Source organism: Lynx canadensis, chromosome C2 (genome assembly GCF_007474595.2).
Source record: "Lynx canadensis isolate LIC74 chromosome C2, mLynCan4.pri.v2, whole genome shotgun sequence".
Taxonomy (NCBI): domain Eukaryota; kingdom Metazoa; phylum Chordata; class Mammalia; order Carnivora; family Felidae; genus Lynx; species Lynx canadensis.
Genome location: NC_044311.2, coordinates 30,440,229 through 30,457,959, shown reverse-complemented (window position 1 = coordinate 30,457,959; position 17,731 = coordinate 30,440,229). Strand labels below are relative to the sequence as shown.

The 17,731-nt window shown below is 41.7% G+C and overlaps 2 protein-coding genes across 9 annotated transcripts in view; one reads left to right on the top strand and one right to left on the bottom strand.

The window, feature by feature from the left end:
• CEP63 (centrosomal protein 63) overlaps positions 1 to 8,238 on the bottom strand; it is a 64,118-nt gene extending 55,880 nt beyond the window's left edge. The window contains exon 1 of one of the 8 annotated variants that reach the window (XM_030329128.1): positions 8,157 to 8,238. Coding sequence is in view for 4 of the 8 variants with exons in the window: in XM_030329133.1 (XP_030184993.1) it covers positions 7,712 to 7,746 (35 nt within the window). In the remaining 4 variants the exon portion in view is untranslated. The other 7 variants (XM_030329134.2, XM_030329127.1, XM_030329129.1 and 4 more) reach the window with 7 other exon arrangements.
• On the top strand, positions 8,181 to 15,684 carry ANAPC13 (anaphase promoting complex subunit 13). The gene is made up of 3 exons (XM_030329136.1): positions 8,181 to 8,249; positions 10,720 to 10,845; positions 15,316 to 15,684. Exons 2-3 carry the CDS (start codon positions 10,747 to 10,749, stop codon positions 15,439 to 15,441), a joined length of 225 nt encoding a protein of 74 aa, XP_030184996.1. The 5' UTR covers positions 8,181 to 8,249; positions 10,720 to 10,746; the 3' UTR covers positions 15,442 to 15,684.
• The last annotated feature ends 2,047 nt before the right edge of the window (positions 15,685 to 17,731 follow it).

Below are 17,731 nucleotides of genomic sequence, written 5' to 3'. Positions count from 1 at the left end.
AAAGATTACCCTTAAATTTGGAAGTGCCTGCCAATAAGAAGTACCTGTTGTAGGTTTCTTCACCTCTACAAAACTATTAACCAATGTCAAACCACTTCTCATTCCTGAGGAACTACTTTTTTTCCTTAACCCTTCAAAGGCTCTGTGGTGGGAGGTTCTGCCCCTTTGTACTAACGCCTCATCTATTATAAAGACAAGAGAAGGGGATTCCTTCATTTAACACAGAATTCAGTGTTGTACTAACCACAGGTACATAATGATGAAAGAAATGGTCCTTTTCAAGGAATTAATAGTCCAGTTTGAGAAAGAAAAAATTAAACCCAAAATGTTCCCCCCGTGTGACAAATGTACCGACAGAGGCGAGAACAGGGTGTCCTAGAGACACAGAGAGGAATGAAAGATTGGAAAATACAACTACTGCATGTTATTTGCATTTATTTCTAAAGTTACTAACAGGAGTATTAAACTAACTATTTGTGCACAAATATGGCAGAGAGGGTTTTTCTCCAGTTGGTTTTCCCATTATATTACACCAACATTAAATAAAATAAAAACCTAAAGAAAAAGAATGTCATGTTCTAATCCACTTTCTTTCAAACCATCATATGGTTAATTACAGTATAACTACATTCCATGTTTTATTCCCCTCTGGGGAGCTGAGAGGCAGTGCATAGTTCACATAGCACCATGTAGATGAAAACCCAAGATATAGCCCTGCTCTGCAACTAGGCAGCTTTGTGTCCTTGGACTTCAGTTTTTGCATCTGTAAAATAAGGGGGTATGAACTATCATCTCCAAGGTTTCATGGGATTCTAATAACCCATAAAATGTGCACTGTAAGTAGCATGCTCTTGACTACCGTACATGGGTATTTATTAAATCTGTAAGAAAGAGCTATTCCTGGGGAGCCTGGGTGGCTCAGTCAGTTAAGTGTCTGACTTCAACTCAGGTCGTGATCTCACAGTTTGTGAGTTTGAGCCTCGCACTGGGGTCTGTGCTGACTGCTCAGAGCCTGGAGTCTGTTCAGATTCTGTGTTTCCCTCTCTCTACCCCTCCCCTGCTCGCTCATGGGCTCTCTCTCTTTCTCAAAACTAAACATAAAAAAATTTAAAAAAAGGAAAAGAAAGAGCTATTCCTAAGGACAGTGCTACTACAGTTATTCAAAATTATGATCAGTAAAATTATACTTTTTTAGATCACATAATTCTTAAACATTAATGTATTAGTAATACACATTTACTAATATACATTAACGTTTTCTGGATATTATTAATAACTAACAATATTTATAATAGAAGGTAACAGCCATTGAATGCTCAATTGTTCTGTGTTGTATATACAGTCAAATTCATTCTTCACAACGCTCATAAAAGATACTACTACTTTGAGGAAACTGAGGCTATCTTGACTACAGTAAACTACAAATTATAGTCCTAGGATCAAACCTAGGCAGTGCGACTCCCAAGTCCCAACCAATGTGCAATGTTTATATATTTTACAGTTTCAGATCTAAAAATACCCTCATATCTTCTTTTGCTTTAATAGTGTCTTACTGGCAATAAATGAAACCAAACAAAAAAGTCTGAATACAGGAAAAATGCAAACTCAACACCATGGACACCAGATGGCAGTAACACAATAATGAAAATAGTCCACATCTGGGAAAACTGCCATTTCAGAAGTAAAAATGGTTTAAGACTAAAACAAAGACATTTCTGTTTTAAAAAAATGGATGATGGTGGAGTGGGGGAACCATCAACCTTCTCTGTGGAAAATAATCTTACTAGTGTGTTTCTTTACCAATACCTTCACCATCTATTTGAATAGCTGCCAAACACCATCAGTTCTCATTCCTTGGGATCAGGTAAACAGCAAGGACCCAGATTTTCTATGGACTTTTCTAATTTGAGTTTCTCATGGCTAGATCACTGATTCCTTGCTAGCCAAACTGAGCTTCATTCAACTCTAGGTACTATGTCACTTGGCTTTCTTCTTTGCCTGTGCCACGTGATAATGATATAAAGTTAGATATTCTTGGTTCATAATATTAAATACCAATTTAACTACTGTTTGATCATCTGCTACTCCTTGCCACTAACATAAAATGCTAAATGTGGTTAAATGGAAACGGTGTAGCTCTACTATGGTCATTTCTGCAGTTAGACCAAGACATCAACAGACATAAGCTATTAATGGTTAACTCTTTTTAAGTTATTAATTACAACTTTTCTTTGGAATAAAGGCTGTTTTAAAGTGGTGAAATCTAGAATAGGAGAGTTAAAGGAAATGCAGGGTGGGAAACAGAGAAAAGACACTTAAAGTCTTAGGGGAAAAAGAATCCACATAGGATAGCTAATAACAGGCACAGCTCTGAAATTCATTAGTATATTGAAATTTAAGAGCTAGAAAGGATCTGAAGGCCTCTTACTTAACCTCTTCATTTTACAATTCAGGAAAAATATTCAGAATATATGCCCAAGATCAAATTACTCACAAAATGGGACACAGGAAGAAAATAAAACTCCAGATAGAATTATGAATTGATATGTACTAATAAAAGGGTTATGCCTACCCATCACGTCTCATTTAAAGGAGGGTAACAATGCTCTGTCCCTTACCTGTCTTGGTGTTACTATGATTACAAAGACATATGGTTCTGTCAGATTTACTATGGCTGATAAACTGGCTGTTCCAATAAAAAATCAATATAACTTATCATTCCTCAGAAAGGTTCCTACTTAAACTTAAGGGAAAAAACACAAAGTATCAAATAAATTTTCCAAAATAAAAATGAAATTTTAAAACATTGACCAAACTATCACTCAAAGTCCAGAAAGAATAAGAAGAAAGACCGAGAAATCAGAGTAGATAAAGATACACTTGTACATAGGGAAAATGCCAATAAGCAAAGTCAAAAGATAAATAACAGTATTTGAAAGTTTTATCACAAGGGGTAAATTATCCAATATATAAAAATTTCCTAAAAGTTGAGGGGGAAAAATAATAAATAAATAAATAAAAACCAGACAGGGGGAGGAATCTATAGAAAACGGGCAGAAGATATGAACAAGCAGTTCACACAAAAAGAAATGCAAATGACTTTAAACATATGAAAATATCAGCATTATTTTAAATAGCCAAGATAAGGAAGCAGCCCAAGTGTCCAACAATTGATAGAGAAGATGTGGTATGTACACGCAATGGAATATTCAGCCATAAAAAATAATGAAATCTTGCTATTTGCAACAACATGGATGGAGATGGAGAGTATAATGCAAAGCAAAATAAATCAGAGAAAGATAAATACCATATGATTTCACTCCTATGTTTCAGAAATAAAACAAATGAGCATAGGGATGAGAGAGACAGAGAGAGAGAGAGAACAAGAAACACTCTTAACTATACAGAACAAACTGATGGTTACCAGAGGGGACATGGGTAGAGGGATGGGTGAAATAGGTGATGGGGATTAAGGAGGGCACTTGCTGTGATGAGCACCAGGTGTTGTATGGAAGTACCGATCACTAAGGTGTACACCTGAAATTCATGTAACACGGTATGCTAACTGAAATGAAAATAAAAACTTAATTAAGTTAAAACAAAACATGAAAAGATGTCTCACAAGTAAGAGAAATACAAATTTAAAATACAGGAAGTTATATTTGGATTAACAAAAGCTCAAACGTTTAACAATATACTCTGATATGGCTATGGAAAAACAGGCACTCACATACATGGTAGGCAAATTTGGAACACAGAATGGTATAATTTCTGTAGAGATTTTGGCAATACCTAGCAACTGAGAAATATGTGTTTACCCTTTGACCCAACAATGCCACTTCTAGGAAACTATCCCAAAGACACATTGGCAAAAATACAAAGTCACACATGCACAAGGACACACGGTGCACCACAATGTGCAATAGTAGGACATAGCATAAAAGCCTATAGAGACTAGTTGAATATTCATCCACCAATGGAATGTTATGAAGCTGTCAAAAGGGATAACATACTCCTATGGAAGGATCTACACGGCATATATTACCAGATGGGGAAAGCAAGTAGATAATGCATTTGTTTTTATCAAAGGATAAATCCAAAGCCAGTAAACATGATACCTATAACAAAGGGAAACAGGGTGGAGAAAAGAGGAATGAAAGCTAAACTTGTCTGGATATCTGTGTTTTACAGGTACTTGTTTTGAGAACTATGCTAATTTGTTACATATATAAAAAAATCCAAATTAAAAAAGGAATATTAAAAATTGGAAACAAAATGAAACAAGTATCAACTAGATATCAAGTTGGCAAACAAACCATATAGCAAATTGTTTCATATGCCTTTAAAATGCAAGTTTTACTGTACATAGCCCAAGTGGGATATATATTAAAGATAAAAAAGAACTGCAAAGAAATCCTAAACACTATTAGGAATCATATGGTTAATAATAAAATTGGTATCATTAACTTAAAACCAATACGTAGAATATAGGATAAGGAAAAAAAGTAATTATGTTAACCTAATGTGGTTCTAAGATTTTCAGCAAGACAAAAAGACACACATATAAGAACAAATACAAAAAAACCCTAAAATGTAAATAATCAGTGTGAATTCTGTATATTTGTTTTAAAAAATGTATTTCTGGGGTGCCTGGGTGCTCAGTCATTTAAGCATCTGACTTCAGCTCAGGTCATGATCTCACAGTTCGTGAGTTTGAGCCCCACATCGGGCTCTGTGCTGACAGCTCAGAGCCTGGAGCCTCCTTCAGATTCTCCCTCTCTCTCTGCCCCTCTCTCACGTGTGTGTGTGCGCGCGCATGCACACACACACGTGCATGCTCTCCCTCTCTCAAAAATTCATATTTAAAAAATAATAAATGATAATAAGTGTATTTTCTAATCCTGGCCATCGTAAATCCTAGAGCCATTGAGCAAACTAGCAGCAAGAGCACCCAGGCTGTGGTCTCTAAATACCATCTTCCACTCAAAGGAACCAGGTCTTTTTGGTGGCCATTAATGTATAAATGAGAGAGGAACATGCTTTTACCAGAAAAAAGGGAATTATCAAAGGCTACTAGTCATATCAAGGTGGACAGGAGCCAACTTAAAGGAAATGCCATTACCCAAAGGTAGGAAAATTTGGGTATTAAAAAACAAAAAACAAAATTGCACTAAGTTGAAACAGTTTAAATATATTCAAGTCCATGATGATTTTTTAAAAAAATGCAAAAACCCTCATGGTTACCTTTGGAGATTGCTAGGCCACCAACTCATTACTGTAGTCTGAAAATAGAGGGAAAGAATTAAGCATTTTTCTTGCCTTTCCTGTACAAACTACATTTCAAATAGCTGATGGTAGTCAAATGGCTGGTGGGGGAGAGTTGTTCTTCATAAAAGATTTCCAGCTAATAAACACTGAAGGAATGAGAGAATTAGAATATGAGCATTCTGCAATCCCTAATGCAATAATGGATACAGGCAATCTAGATCCATGAAAAGATTTCCCCATTAAGTGAAAAGCTCATAGGGAATTTCACGATGGATGGATTGGGCTAACAATACCTGAACGCATTACACTGCTCAATCTTAACACGAGAGACAACTCAGGCATTTCATGCCTCTCTGATAATTAATGCAATAGATGGTCTACTGCACCACCTAGGAAACCTTCTTACCCCCACCACCCTGACCCAAAAAAAAAAAAAAAAAAATTAAGGTTGAATCTAATCTTCTAGTGTTATTCAACAGAATTTTCTGTGATTATTGAAATATTTTATGTTTATGCCATTCCAAGGTTAGCCACCAGGCACTTGTGACTATTGGGCATTTAAAATGTGGATAATGAAACTAGGGAACTGAATTTTTAATTTGATTTCATTTTAATTAATTTAAATACCTGGCTGGTGGCTACTATACTGGACCGTGTGATTCTAAATCTAACTAATGGTTTAAAGGAAATAAAGGGATGTACATGTTAAAGGATGTCATGCGGATACAATCAGTTAACTCTAGACTATTATGGGGAGAAAGGGACATGAGGGAACTGCTCTATTAAAAAAGATTTAAATGATGTATCAACCAAATGCAACATGTGGATCTCTATGAGATTTTGATCCAAACAAACTATTGTAAACAGTCATTTAAGGGACAGTTGGAAAAAACAACCCAGACTGAATATTGACATCGTGGTACTTTTATAAATTTTCACAGGTATGATGACACTATTGTGGTTTTATAAAACCAAAAAAGCAAATTTAACTTTCAGAGGAAAAAAAAAAACTAACATAAAAATAAATTCGATCCATGCAACCACTGTTCATGTTGGCTGCAGATGAATTTCAAATCAAGTTGACTTTTTTTTTTTTAAAGTAGCGATCTCTAATAGAGTGGATTACTGATGCTGTCTCAACTGGCCACCACTACTACATAAATGAAAATGGGAAGGACAAAGCAAAAGTCCACCTTCTAATGGGAGAAAAATGGCCTCAGTACAATTAAGATACATTTATTACAAATAATTTGTAAAACCTGAATCTACATACATTTTTAAAGGACGGTGTGTCTAAATGTTTATAAATCTCTACTCATTTCACTTCAATTTTTTTCTAACCCATTTTAATTTCATTTTTACTCTACTGATCACTGATAATGATATAAAGGGTAAGAAGCTGATACAAATCTAAAGGCGGTACTGCATTTCAAATAAGAGAATACACTTTATTAAACTACAGCTATAAGTTTAAATATAAATATCTGAAAGTTACATGTAGTTGATGATCCTTACTAGGACTTCCTCTCCATAGTTATAAAATGAAATGCAAGCATGTGGGTAACTATAACAGCAGTGCACCTACCCTACAGTACTGCTTTATTAAAGGTATAAAATAATTTAATGAATCCGATGTAAGGCTCAACGAAAACTACTTTGTGGAAATAAGGGTACTCTAACTATAAATGAAGATTAGTCACTACCAGCAGACTCGTTTTTACTCTCTGATGTTGTAAGGGACGTAAAAAAAACATTGAGCTTGGGGCGCCTGGGTGGCGCAGTCGGTTAAGCGTCCGACTTCAGCCAGGTCACGATCTCGCGGTCCGTGAGTTCGAGCCCCGCGTCGGGCTCTGGGCTGATGGCTCGGAGCCTGGAGCCTGTTTCCGATTCTGTGTCTCCCTCTCTCTCTGCCCCTCCCCCGTTCATGCTCTGTCTCTCTCTGTCCCAAAAATAAATAAAAAACGTTGAAAGAAAAAAAAAACAAAAAAACAAAAAAACATTGAGCTTGAATTTCCTGTCTTCAAGTATCTTCAAGATTGAAGTGCTCCTAAGGAACTGTCCCTTTTAAACCCTCACTCTATGATATGATTATTTCCCACCCTTGACTTGTTTGGAGCAATCCGTAACTTCAGTCCTTCACGATTTCTGTCACATTTCCGTACCTCCTGTACTGACATTAACTTACTTCAAAAACTGCTTAAGTTCCCCCCCCACCCCATTAGAGAACCGGCATCAGGTGCCGTCAAGGGCCTGTCACAACAATGCTGGGAAGCTAACCAGGTACGGCAGCCTAGGCGGGAGGGCTGTGCCGGAGGTTCCTCCTCTGCAGAGGAAGAGCGGCATGCAGCTGGCTTCGCCACGGAAGACGAGGGCTCGGCGGCAGCTCGCCCCCCCCCCCCGGCCGCCCTCCCGCCGGCCCGGCTTCGGGGGAGGGGCTGACAACCTGGCTGGCCCGGACGGTGTGCCGGGCAGGGCCATATTCGCCTTCGCGGGTCCGCACAGCACACGAAGCGAGGCGGACGAGCGGGGCGCCGCAGCGGACCCCGGCCGGCGAAGGCGGGGCTGGTGGCCGGCGGGCTGCTGCGGAGACCAGCCCCGGGCCATTCGGCCGCGCAGCCCGCGGCGCCACCGCAGCCAGGGCTACCTCCGGGCTAGGGCACGCCCGCCCCTCGCCCGTCGTACAAGCGCACAAGCAGTTACCGGGCCGCCGCGAGCGCGCCCCCGAGCCTTCCCGCCGTTACCTCCGGCCGGGGGCGCGCACGCGCGTCTCCGCCGACCCGACGTCCAGCCTCCGCTGTCTCCACGTTCGTCCCGCCCACTGCCCGCTCGCTTTTGAATCGAAGCTGCGTCCTCCCAGACCTCCCCTCCGCGCAAACAAATGGGCTCACCCACATCCGGGAGTCGGAGAGAAAAGGGCTTGGGTCACGTGATGCTGAGGGTGGGGTCTGGTAGAAGCGGGTGCGGCGCTGGGTCCCGCGCGGGTAAGACTTTCTTGCGCCCCTAGTCTGGAGGGACGCCGACGCGTTGCTTCCTCAGCGTCGCCCTTTCCCCATTCCCGTGGGTGGAGGCCGATGGCTTCACTTCATCCTCACAATCACTTTCCCCGGTGCACGCCGTGGGCGGGTGGAAAGGCACTTCCGTGGCGGTTCTGGGCCTCCCCCGCTTCCACATTTGGTGTATCCATCTTGGAGCCGGAAGCCGGGACTGTTGAGCCGCCCCACGCTTCTTACGGATGGTGGTGGCCTGCGAGGGTCATTTCTAGTAAGGGCGAAAAGGCCGTCCCACTTAGATCTTGTTAATTACCTGTTCCCAGAGCGATAAAGTGCAATGATGAGATAAAACGTGTCCCTGCTCCGGGGATCGGACGCACCGAGGGTCTGGGAAAACCATGTAATGAGCAGTGTGACAAGCTCCTGCGGGACACGACCTGGGAGCCAAGTTTTTTAGACTGACTAGGGGTTAGCTGGAAACAAAGGGATTGTAAAGAGCGTTCCAGGCATTGGGACTGTCAAATGTGTAAGAAAAGTTTGCTCAGGAAGGTAGTAGTGGTTCATTCTGTCGAGTGTGGCAAGTGCTTGGGACAGCGGGCCTTGTGTGGGACATTGCGTATCTACGATGCTTTCCTCTCTTCCAGCCCCTGAAGAGTGAAGGCACATTAGCGTCTGACTCTGGAAATGGGATGTTGACCAGATGAGCTGATCCCAGTGTTGAGTTTGGAAGGAAAAGTAGGCGTTAGTGATGGGGGAAAAAAGGCTTTTACGTGCAAAGTCTGGGAAGTGTGGCAGGGTTAGTGGTGTTTCCAAGAGGGACGGCTAAAAAAAGATTGAGGCGAAATTTGGGAAAGATGTGCTGAGTCTTGCTGCAAAATTTACACATATTAATTGGAGACAAGGATACCTGGCAAACTGTTGGAAAGACTACCTAACCTGTTAGGTGGATCCTAAGGACAAGAAGGAAACATTCAAGGGCAGAATGCCTGCTAAAGGTAGAGTGATTTGAAAAACACTTCACAGAAAGTCACACAATCTGTGTGTGACTGGGAAAATTAACTAGTTCTGATCAACTAGAGAAATGAGGGTATCCCAGGGGACAGCAGCAAGGGCAAAGGAATGGCAGCAGGAAAAGGGGCTCTTACGGGACAGGGATTCCAAAAATGTAACTGGAACTGTATGTAAATTTCCTAAAGTCAATATCCTTATACTTGCTTTGAGTTATCTACTGGGTAGTACTGAATTAATTCTTGAGTGAAACATCAAGGCTTCATCTGTTTCACTGAAGACAGAACTAGCTGGATACCTTCTGCTTCAGTTTTGCCTGGATCTTTACCATGAGGTCAAAAACTCTTATCCCACCCAACTTGTGTAATTACTACCTAGGCATTAGGGCTATCTTGCAATCATGCTGTTGGGGACAAGCACAGACCTGTCTGAAGGAGTTGGAGTCCACCCCGAAAGATTGTTCCTTGTGTGAATGTTCATAGCCTCAGAAACTAGGAGTGACCGGAAGTGCCTTCGGTGCCATTGGCTTCCAGGCCATCAGGATGGCTACTTTGTGGCAGGAAGCACAGTAGGGTGATAACCCATAATGAAGGAGCAGAGCCCAAACTTGGAAACAGGGAAACCAGAGGTTTTCTCCATGCTGGCTGCAGCTGTTTAGGAGAAAAATGGAGAATCAGCTATGGCCAAGGAGCTAAGTAACATCTTGACCACTTGGTCCAGGCATTGAAGGGAGTATAGCATTAAAAAATCAGGAAGGAACCCCAAAGGAAAGCAGAAATGGGCAGCATGGGGTCCTGCTACTCTTGTTCACCTGGTGGTGCTCCTTTCAGAACTCTGGTTGGGCACTGTTTTAAGAAGGGAGGCAGTTTTCCTTTACAAACTCAGCTGAGGATTTCTGTCAGATCTGTAGTTGGTTACTTTGTGTGGCCCAGTTCAGTATCTCAGTGTGTTCATTTAGCTCCTGTGCCTAAGGATGCTAATATTAGAGCCAAGGCAGGTGGAGACTTGTAGAAATATTTCAGGAAAAAGCTAAAGGGGACAGAGAGGAGATTTGGTTATGAATCAGGGATTCATCAAAGGCATCCCGAACAGGGAAAGGTGAACATGCATATTAGGAGAGAAAAGCTACATTCTAGATATACCGTGGCCTTGTACACAAGGTCACACTGTCACACTGGTCTGTCAACTGAGCTATATCTGATTTCTGTCCTATATATGCTATAAAGCATCCTTCAGCAGCGGGGAGGGCTGGGAGCGGGAGGCAGAATGGAGAGACTGTGATCTTATAAATAAGTTGTCACCTGACCCAAATGAGAAGATGAGTCTTTCCCATTTCCCAGGGTGATGTTACACCAAAAGACACATCCAGGCTAAAAAGCCTGGGGAGTCCTAGTGCTAGATTATATCATCCCTTCAGCCTTCATGTTTAAGAAGTCACCTCTTTGGCTTATAGATCTGACAAGATCAAAGCTGCAGGAGAATGGACAGTGAGGTACAGAGAGATGGAAGGATCTTGGATTTGATTGACGATGCCTGGCGAGAAGACAAGCTGCCGTATGAGGATGTTGCAATACCACTGGTAGGCTATAATCTGTGCCAGCGATGGTGGCTTAGACGTATGATCTGGAGTGTGCTAGTAGATGTAGGATATCAATGGACAAAGAAAACAGTAGGGCAAAGAAATGAAAGCTGTGGACTCCTCTAACTCTAGAAGACCCTGGATAGCTTGACCTTTTTATTTGTAGAGAAATGTGGTTCAGAGAGCTGATATGAGGAGTTCAGTTAGGGGTCACACCAGGACTGGAACCCAAGCCTTCTGAGCCACATTTTGTCCACTGCACCAAAGCTAGTAAACCAGATAATGAGACCTTAATGCACAAGATGGAGTGGAACACGAAGCAGTGGCATTTACTCTGTATTTCCTACTTGTCTACCTGTGGTTGATCGATTGACATCTTTAGAGACACACTCTTGAAATACACACCTATCCTAGGTTTCCTGGAAAATGTTTGAAAGACACCTGGCTTTTTTGCATTAAGACCAAAAGGGCCCTGTGATACTCTTTTCTTTCCTGATCTCTGGAGAACTGTCCTGCAAGGAGTTTGTTGAACCTCATGTAATAATAAATGATCTAAAAGTTTTTGCGTTTGTAAGGGCGCCTGCATGGCTCAGTTGATTAAGCGTTCGACTCTTGATTTTGGTTCAGGTCATGATCTCACAGTTCATAGAATCAAGTCCCATGTTGGGATTCTCTCTCTCCCTTGTACTCTGCCCCTCCCCCACTCACAAGCACTCTCTTGCTCTCAAATAAACATTTTAAAAAAATAAAACATAAAAGTTTTGCATTTATAAATGTTTATTTAAAATCCTATGTATGTCATAGAGGCCTAACAAAAAACAAAGAGAACAGGCTCTGGGAACTTTTTCTGTAGAGCACGCCAAGTGCCTTGAGAAGAGCTGTTAATGAAATACAGCTTACAAGTAGACTGCTGTTGACCAACAAATAAACTTAAGCTCACCTACATTTTCATTTAAGGTTAAGAGATGATAATATGTTCAATGAATAATACACATATTAAATAATAAGTCACAGCTTAGTTCAAGTTTAGAAAAATAGTCAAAAGAGAGTGCATAATGAGAATTATAGCTGTCACTTACTCAATACCAGTTTTATGCCTTGGACTGAGGTTGAGATTTCATGTATGTTATCTCTAACCCTTGAAACACCCTTGCAAGAGTAGTAGTGTTATCCCTATTTTACAGTAAGGAAATAGGATCAGAGAGGGGAACTTGTCCAAAGCCCGACAGCTGGTAAGTTGGGACTTCCTACCTAGGTCTGTGTGAAGGCTGCAGATCCTGTCTTATAAACTTTTGTTTTTTCATTCGACAAGCATTTTTTTGAAGCCTACTGTATGCCATAAGACTATGTGAACGTCAGATATAGTTCTTGCCCCTGGGGTGCTAGAGAGGCAACATACATAAATAATTACAGTAAGTGTTATAAATGGGTTGTAAACAGCTACATAGGATAGGAAGTGGCTGATTGCCCATTCGGCATCAGGAAGGGCTTTAGAGAGAATATAATATTTAGGCTGGTCATAAGGGAGGGCCAGAAATTTAGTGGGGATAGACAAGGGCACTCCAACAGAGGGGACAGAAGTTCAAAGGCTCAGAGTTTTGAAGGCTTGAGATGGTGAGACATTCACTGTGGATGGAGGAAATATTTGTCATCTAAGGTAGGCAGAAAAGATGGGCTTGGACCAGATTTTGAGAGGAGTATTTGATGCGATGCTTCAACCTCATTCTGAGGATAGCCAGGAATGAGTGGTCTTCAAAATAGAAATCTGCCATGCTCAAATTTGAGTTTTGGAAAATCAGTTCAGCAGTGTTGTTAGAGGATGTGTGACATGGAGAAGAGGGCAAATGACTGGGCAGAGGGACCAGTAAGGAAGTGATTGCAGTAGTGTATCAGCAGGGGAGGAGGGCCTGAACAAAGGCACGACACTGGAAGGGAGCTGGTTAATTCTGGACAGGCTCATGGCAGGATTTGGGGACCACTGCTGTTGAAGGGGTTGAGGGAGAGAAATTTCCATGCTAACATCCAGGCTGTAGCCTAGCCTGCTTGCGAATCTGTGTCTTTTCCTGTGTCTTGTGATTCTGAGGCAATGTGTGTACTGGTTAGCTTTTGTTGCTGCCTAACAAAACTCCCCCAAACAGAGTGGCTTGAAACAATAGCAGTTTATCTCATGATTTTGTGGCTGGGCTCAGAGGGTCTTCCAGTCCTTGCCAGCTTGATCCCTGCTGGATCTGCTTGTGCTCTGCAGTCAGCCAGCAGGCCAGCTGGAGGCTGGGTCATCGGGAGACTTGTCACATAATCTGGTAGGTAGCAGGTCGTCAGCTGGGATGGCGAGGTGCTTAGGCCCAAGTCTCATTATCCAGCAGACTAGCCTAGACTGCACATGGCTGTCTCAGGGTTCCAAGAGCAGCAGGAGACCCAACGGTGAGGCTGCCTGGAGCTCAGGCTGACAGTGAGCCCACTGACACTGCAGCTGCTCTGTGTTAGCCAAAGTAAGGCACTTGGCCAGTCCCAACCTGAAACTGGGGAAAGAGGACTCTGCCTTTTCATAGGAGTAGCTGCCAAGAATCGAGGCCATTTTGCAGTATACCATATAATTGATGGTTGGGTTTATGATACCTTAGGGTACTGTGCATTTGTTTTCCAAGCACATACGCTTTTTTTTTTTTTTTTAACCTTGGCATTCATTGCAAGAGACAGTAGTGACCAAATGAAAGACACTTTTTCAGAACATATACCACGGATAAGGTGAAATTAAGTAAAGTTGCTTGTCTGCCAATCACATAATTCATTAGCAAAGGACTTGTTCATGCTTTGTCAGCTATAAATAATTACTGGAAACAAACTTTCTCTTTAAGTTTGAATGTATCATTGTGTTACAGTAAATGATAGTTCTTTGCAGTTTGTACAGATGTGTTTGAATCTCAGTATTATGTTGTATGTTGTAAAACAAGATGTATGTGGTTCAGATAACACTCGTACAAACTGTAAGTAAATCATTTTATATATATTGAATTTTTTTATTTTATTTTTACAAATTTTTAAAAATGTTTTTATTTATTTTTGAGACAAAGAGAGACACAGAGCATGAGCAGGGGAGGGGCAGAGATGGGGGGAGACACAGAATCTGAAGCAGGTTCCAGGCTCTGAGCTGTCAGCACAGAGCCCGACGCAGGGCTCAAACTCATGGATGGTGAGACCATGACCTGAGCTGGTCGGGTGCTCAACCGACTGAGCCACCCAGGGGCCCCACTATTTTGATTAATTTTAAAGGATAAAAACATTACTATATTCATATACTGCAAACTGGAATTCAGTGGGAAATCCTAAGTCTCAGTATTGGGTAACACTTTGCTGCCCCCCCTCAAAAGGTGTAAATTCAGGTAATTAAAAAGACATATATTGGTGTCAGTGAACTCTGGTACAAAGCAAAATCCTGGTAGTAATAAATTTAAATTTAAACTACAAGGAAACTATCAAAAGTTCTCAACACATACAAAAATATGGTTAACTAACTATGTGAGGTGATGGATGTGTTAACTAACCTTATTTCAATAATCATTTCATAATACATACATGTATCAAATCATCATGTCATATGCCTCAAACTTATACAGTGTCACATGTAAATTAAATCTCATGCTGAAAAATCTATATGTCAGATTCTGTACTAAGTGTGGCCCATGATTTACCATTCTAAGAAAATTGCTGGCCGGATATGAACTGGTCATTTGCAGGATTTATGTTGCTATGCTCCATCACTAGAGGGAAGTCTCACCTATCATGTTACATTTTCAGTGCTTGCCACTTAATAATAATACGAGCATGTTGGGGACAGGATAGTTTGTTTTGTTTTATCTTAATACATTTCTTGTGCTTAAGGAATATTCCAGCAAATGTGGTATTCTATTAAAGCAGCCTCCCCAGAAAAGAGTCAGTAGGGGGTCTTTTCAGTGATCCTAGCCACTAGTAATAACAGCAGCTATTTCTTGAGCATTGGATGGCCCCCACAGTGGTGAGCACTTGATCTCATTTACTTAATCTCATTTGGTCTTCATAGCTATCCTATGAGGTGATGGCTCCTTTTTCCTCCCATTGCCAAAGAGAAAACAAAGGCTCCAGGAGTCTGAATACCTTGCCCAGGTAACCCAGCAAAGGGTGGAATTGTGGGCTTGGATCCCAGTGGCTTCCAAAAGCCTGTGCTCTCATCCTTCTGCCACCACTGCCTCTTGCACAAGCGCCAGAGTCGTGGTGCTGCCATTCCCTACTACAGACATCAGGGCACATGTGAGCGATACATGTGATATTTCCTCACGTTTTTTTATCCTAGTTCTTTCTTTACGATACATTTCTGTCAATTATGCTGCCTGTTTCTAAGAACTCACAGGTTTTAATTCTAAGTACTCTTGAGTTTTAAGGGGCTTATTAATGCAGAGTATACCAGCGTTCTGAATGTCCATTGTACCGTTTCAGAATGAGCTTCCTGAACCGGAACAGGACAACGGTGGCACCACAGAATCTGTTAAAGAGCAAGAAATGAAGTGGACCGACTTGGCCTTACAGTACCTCCATGAGAACGTTCCCCCTGTAGGAAACTAACACCTGGCTCCCTTTGCATGGATGGATTTTTTTTAGAATACATAGGGGCACTAAGGTAGCTCAGTGGTTAAACATCCAACTCTTGATTTCAGCTTAGGTCATGATCTCACCGTTTTTGAGATAGAGCTTTGTATCGGACTCCATGCTAACGGTGTGGAGTCTGCTTGGGATTCTTTCCCTCTCTCTCTGCCTCTTCCCCAGGTGCACACATGCACGTGCGCTCTCTCTCTCTAAAATAAATAAAAATTTTAAAAATTAAAAACTACATATTTTCTTTCATTCTCCTAATTCAGATCTTGAAGTGATAAAGCTACACTCAAAAATGTACACCCACTTAGTTTGTGGAAGCAAAGTGCAATGTGAAAATACTTAACAGAATGAGAAACAGATTTCTCAGGAATGCAGAATATTTGGCCCTTGAACCGAAAGTTCTTCATTCACTAGCTTGTGTTTGAATGTAAGTGGTTCAACATTTGCCTTTAACTCTGATTTTGCTCTACTCAGAGTTTAACACATGCCAACTACTTACACGTGTCCTGTGACACAGGTGATTAAAAACACAAGAGGGATGGGCAAAGACAGGAAGCCAGACGTAAGGAGAGTGTTAACTTGTCCTGTGCCTCCCTCTGAGAGGCAGTCTGAGCAATGGCCTGTAGCACCTGCAGGTGGAACGCGTGTCTAGATGATCCAATTGGCTGATTGGTGGGATTCCTAAGATTCCCCATGGCATTTTCAAACTTTGGGTAAGTTTATAGATTAAAGGTTATCTGGCAGGTATCTCTGCTCTCCCTACTAGTTAACTTGGTGCCACTGGAAAGGACCTTTGGCAAACCGGACCACTAGTGTTACCCAGTAACAAGATTTCATATTTTCTAAGAGTCCTTTCAGATACAATGGAAACACCACAAAGTCCATGTTCAGCTACACTTTTGTATAAGAACCCATGTTGTGAGAAACATATCCATGGACATTTATCTCCTGTCATTATGCTTCTGTTGAGTGGTGTTTCTTATTTTCTTACCCAGGTTGTGAACTGTAGAAAGAGCCCCTGGCTTATATTTCTGTATCCCTCTTTCAAAAACTAGAAACACTAGGGGCGCCTGGGTGGCCCACTTGGTTAAGCGTCCAACTCTGGCACAGGTCATGATCTCACAGTTCATGGGTTCAAGCCCCACACTGGGCTCTGTGCTGATGGCTTAGAGCCAGAGCCTGCTTTGGATTCTATGTGTCTCTGTCTGCCACTCACCCACTTACACTCTGTCTCTCAAAAACAAATAAATGTTTAAAAAAAAGTCTCTCATCTTTTTTTATGGGGTCTTTCTGTTTACCTAGCTTTTAGGAAGAAATATGTCAGAAATGGCTCTAGGGTTTCCATCAGAAACAGTTGTAGCAACTCTCCTGTAATCCAAATACATCCAGGCTAATTCCCTGTGCATCAGTGTCTTGCCTAGAAGTCTTTCATCTCAGAATAAAGACCCCAAGTCATCGGTCTGTCAATAATGAAAGACAACCCAATAGAAAAGAGAATTATAATGTTTAGAAAAAAATTATACTAAGAGAAAAGTTTTTCAAAAACTTGGAAGTACTTAGACTGCCACAGTTCTTCCAGATTCTAATTAAAAGGGTTATACTATAACTCTACTTGAGGTATGTGATACCGAAGACACTGCCATCTAGGAACCCCGCGGATGTTCATAGGAATCCAGCTTTTCCCGGGAATGCTGGTAGGCCAGTAAAACAAGAAAGCTGTCTTGATTTCCATTGAATCAGATTGTGATGCCTGTAAAATAGAGAGCTGTTGATTTATCTGCTTGACCTCTACCCTCACCTGAGAGCTGTCTGCCAAGTTTGATCTGTGATGTGGTGCCAGAACTACGGGTCATTGTGTGGAGTTAGGTGACCAATCCAGAGCCCATCAGATTGTCACCTGCAGCTCTGGAATCTGCCTATCTAGGACTGGCTTGAGGAAGATGGCCACAAGAGATGCTAGGTGGCTGCTGTAGGTTGGCTTTTCAAGCAAATATACCAGAACACCTGAACAGGAAAGTCTGGGAGTGCCTGAATGGCTCAGTTGGTTAAGCTCAGGTCATGATCTCACAGTCCGTGAGTTCAAGCCCCCACTGGACTCTACTGACAGCTCAGAGCCTGGAGCCTGCTTCGGATTCTGTGTCTCCCTCTCTCTCTGCCCCTCCCCTGCTCATGCTCTGTCTCTGCCTCTCAAAAATAATAAATAAGCATTAAAAAATTAAAAAAAAAAGGGGGAAAGTCTGCAGAGCAAGGCCTGAGAGGC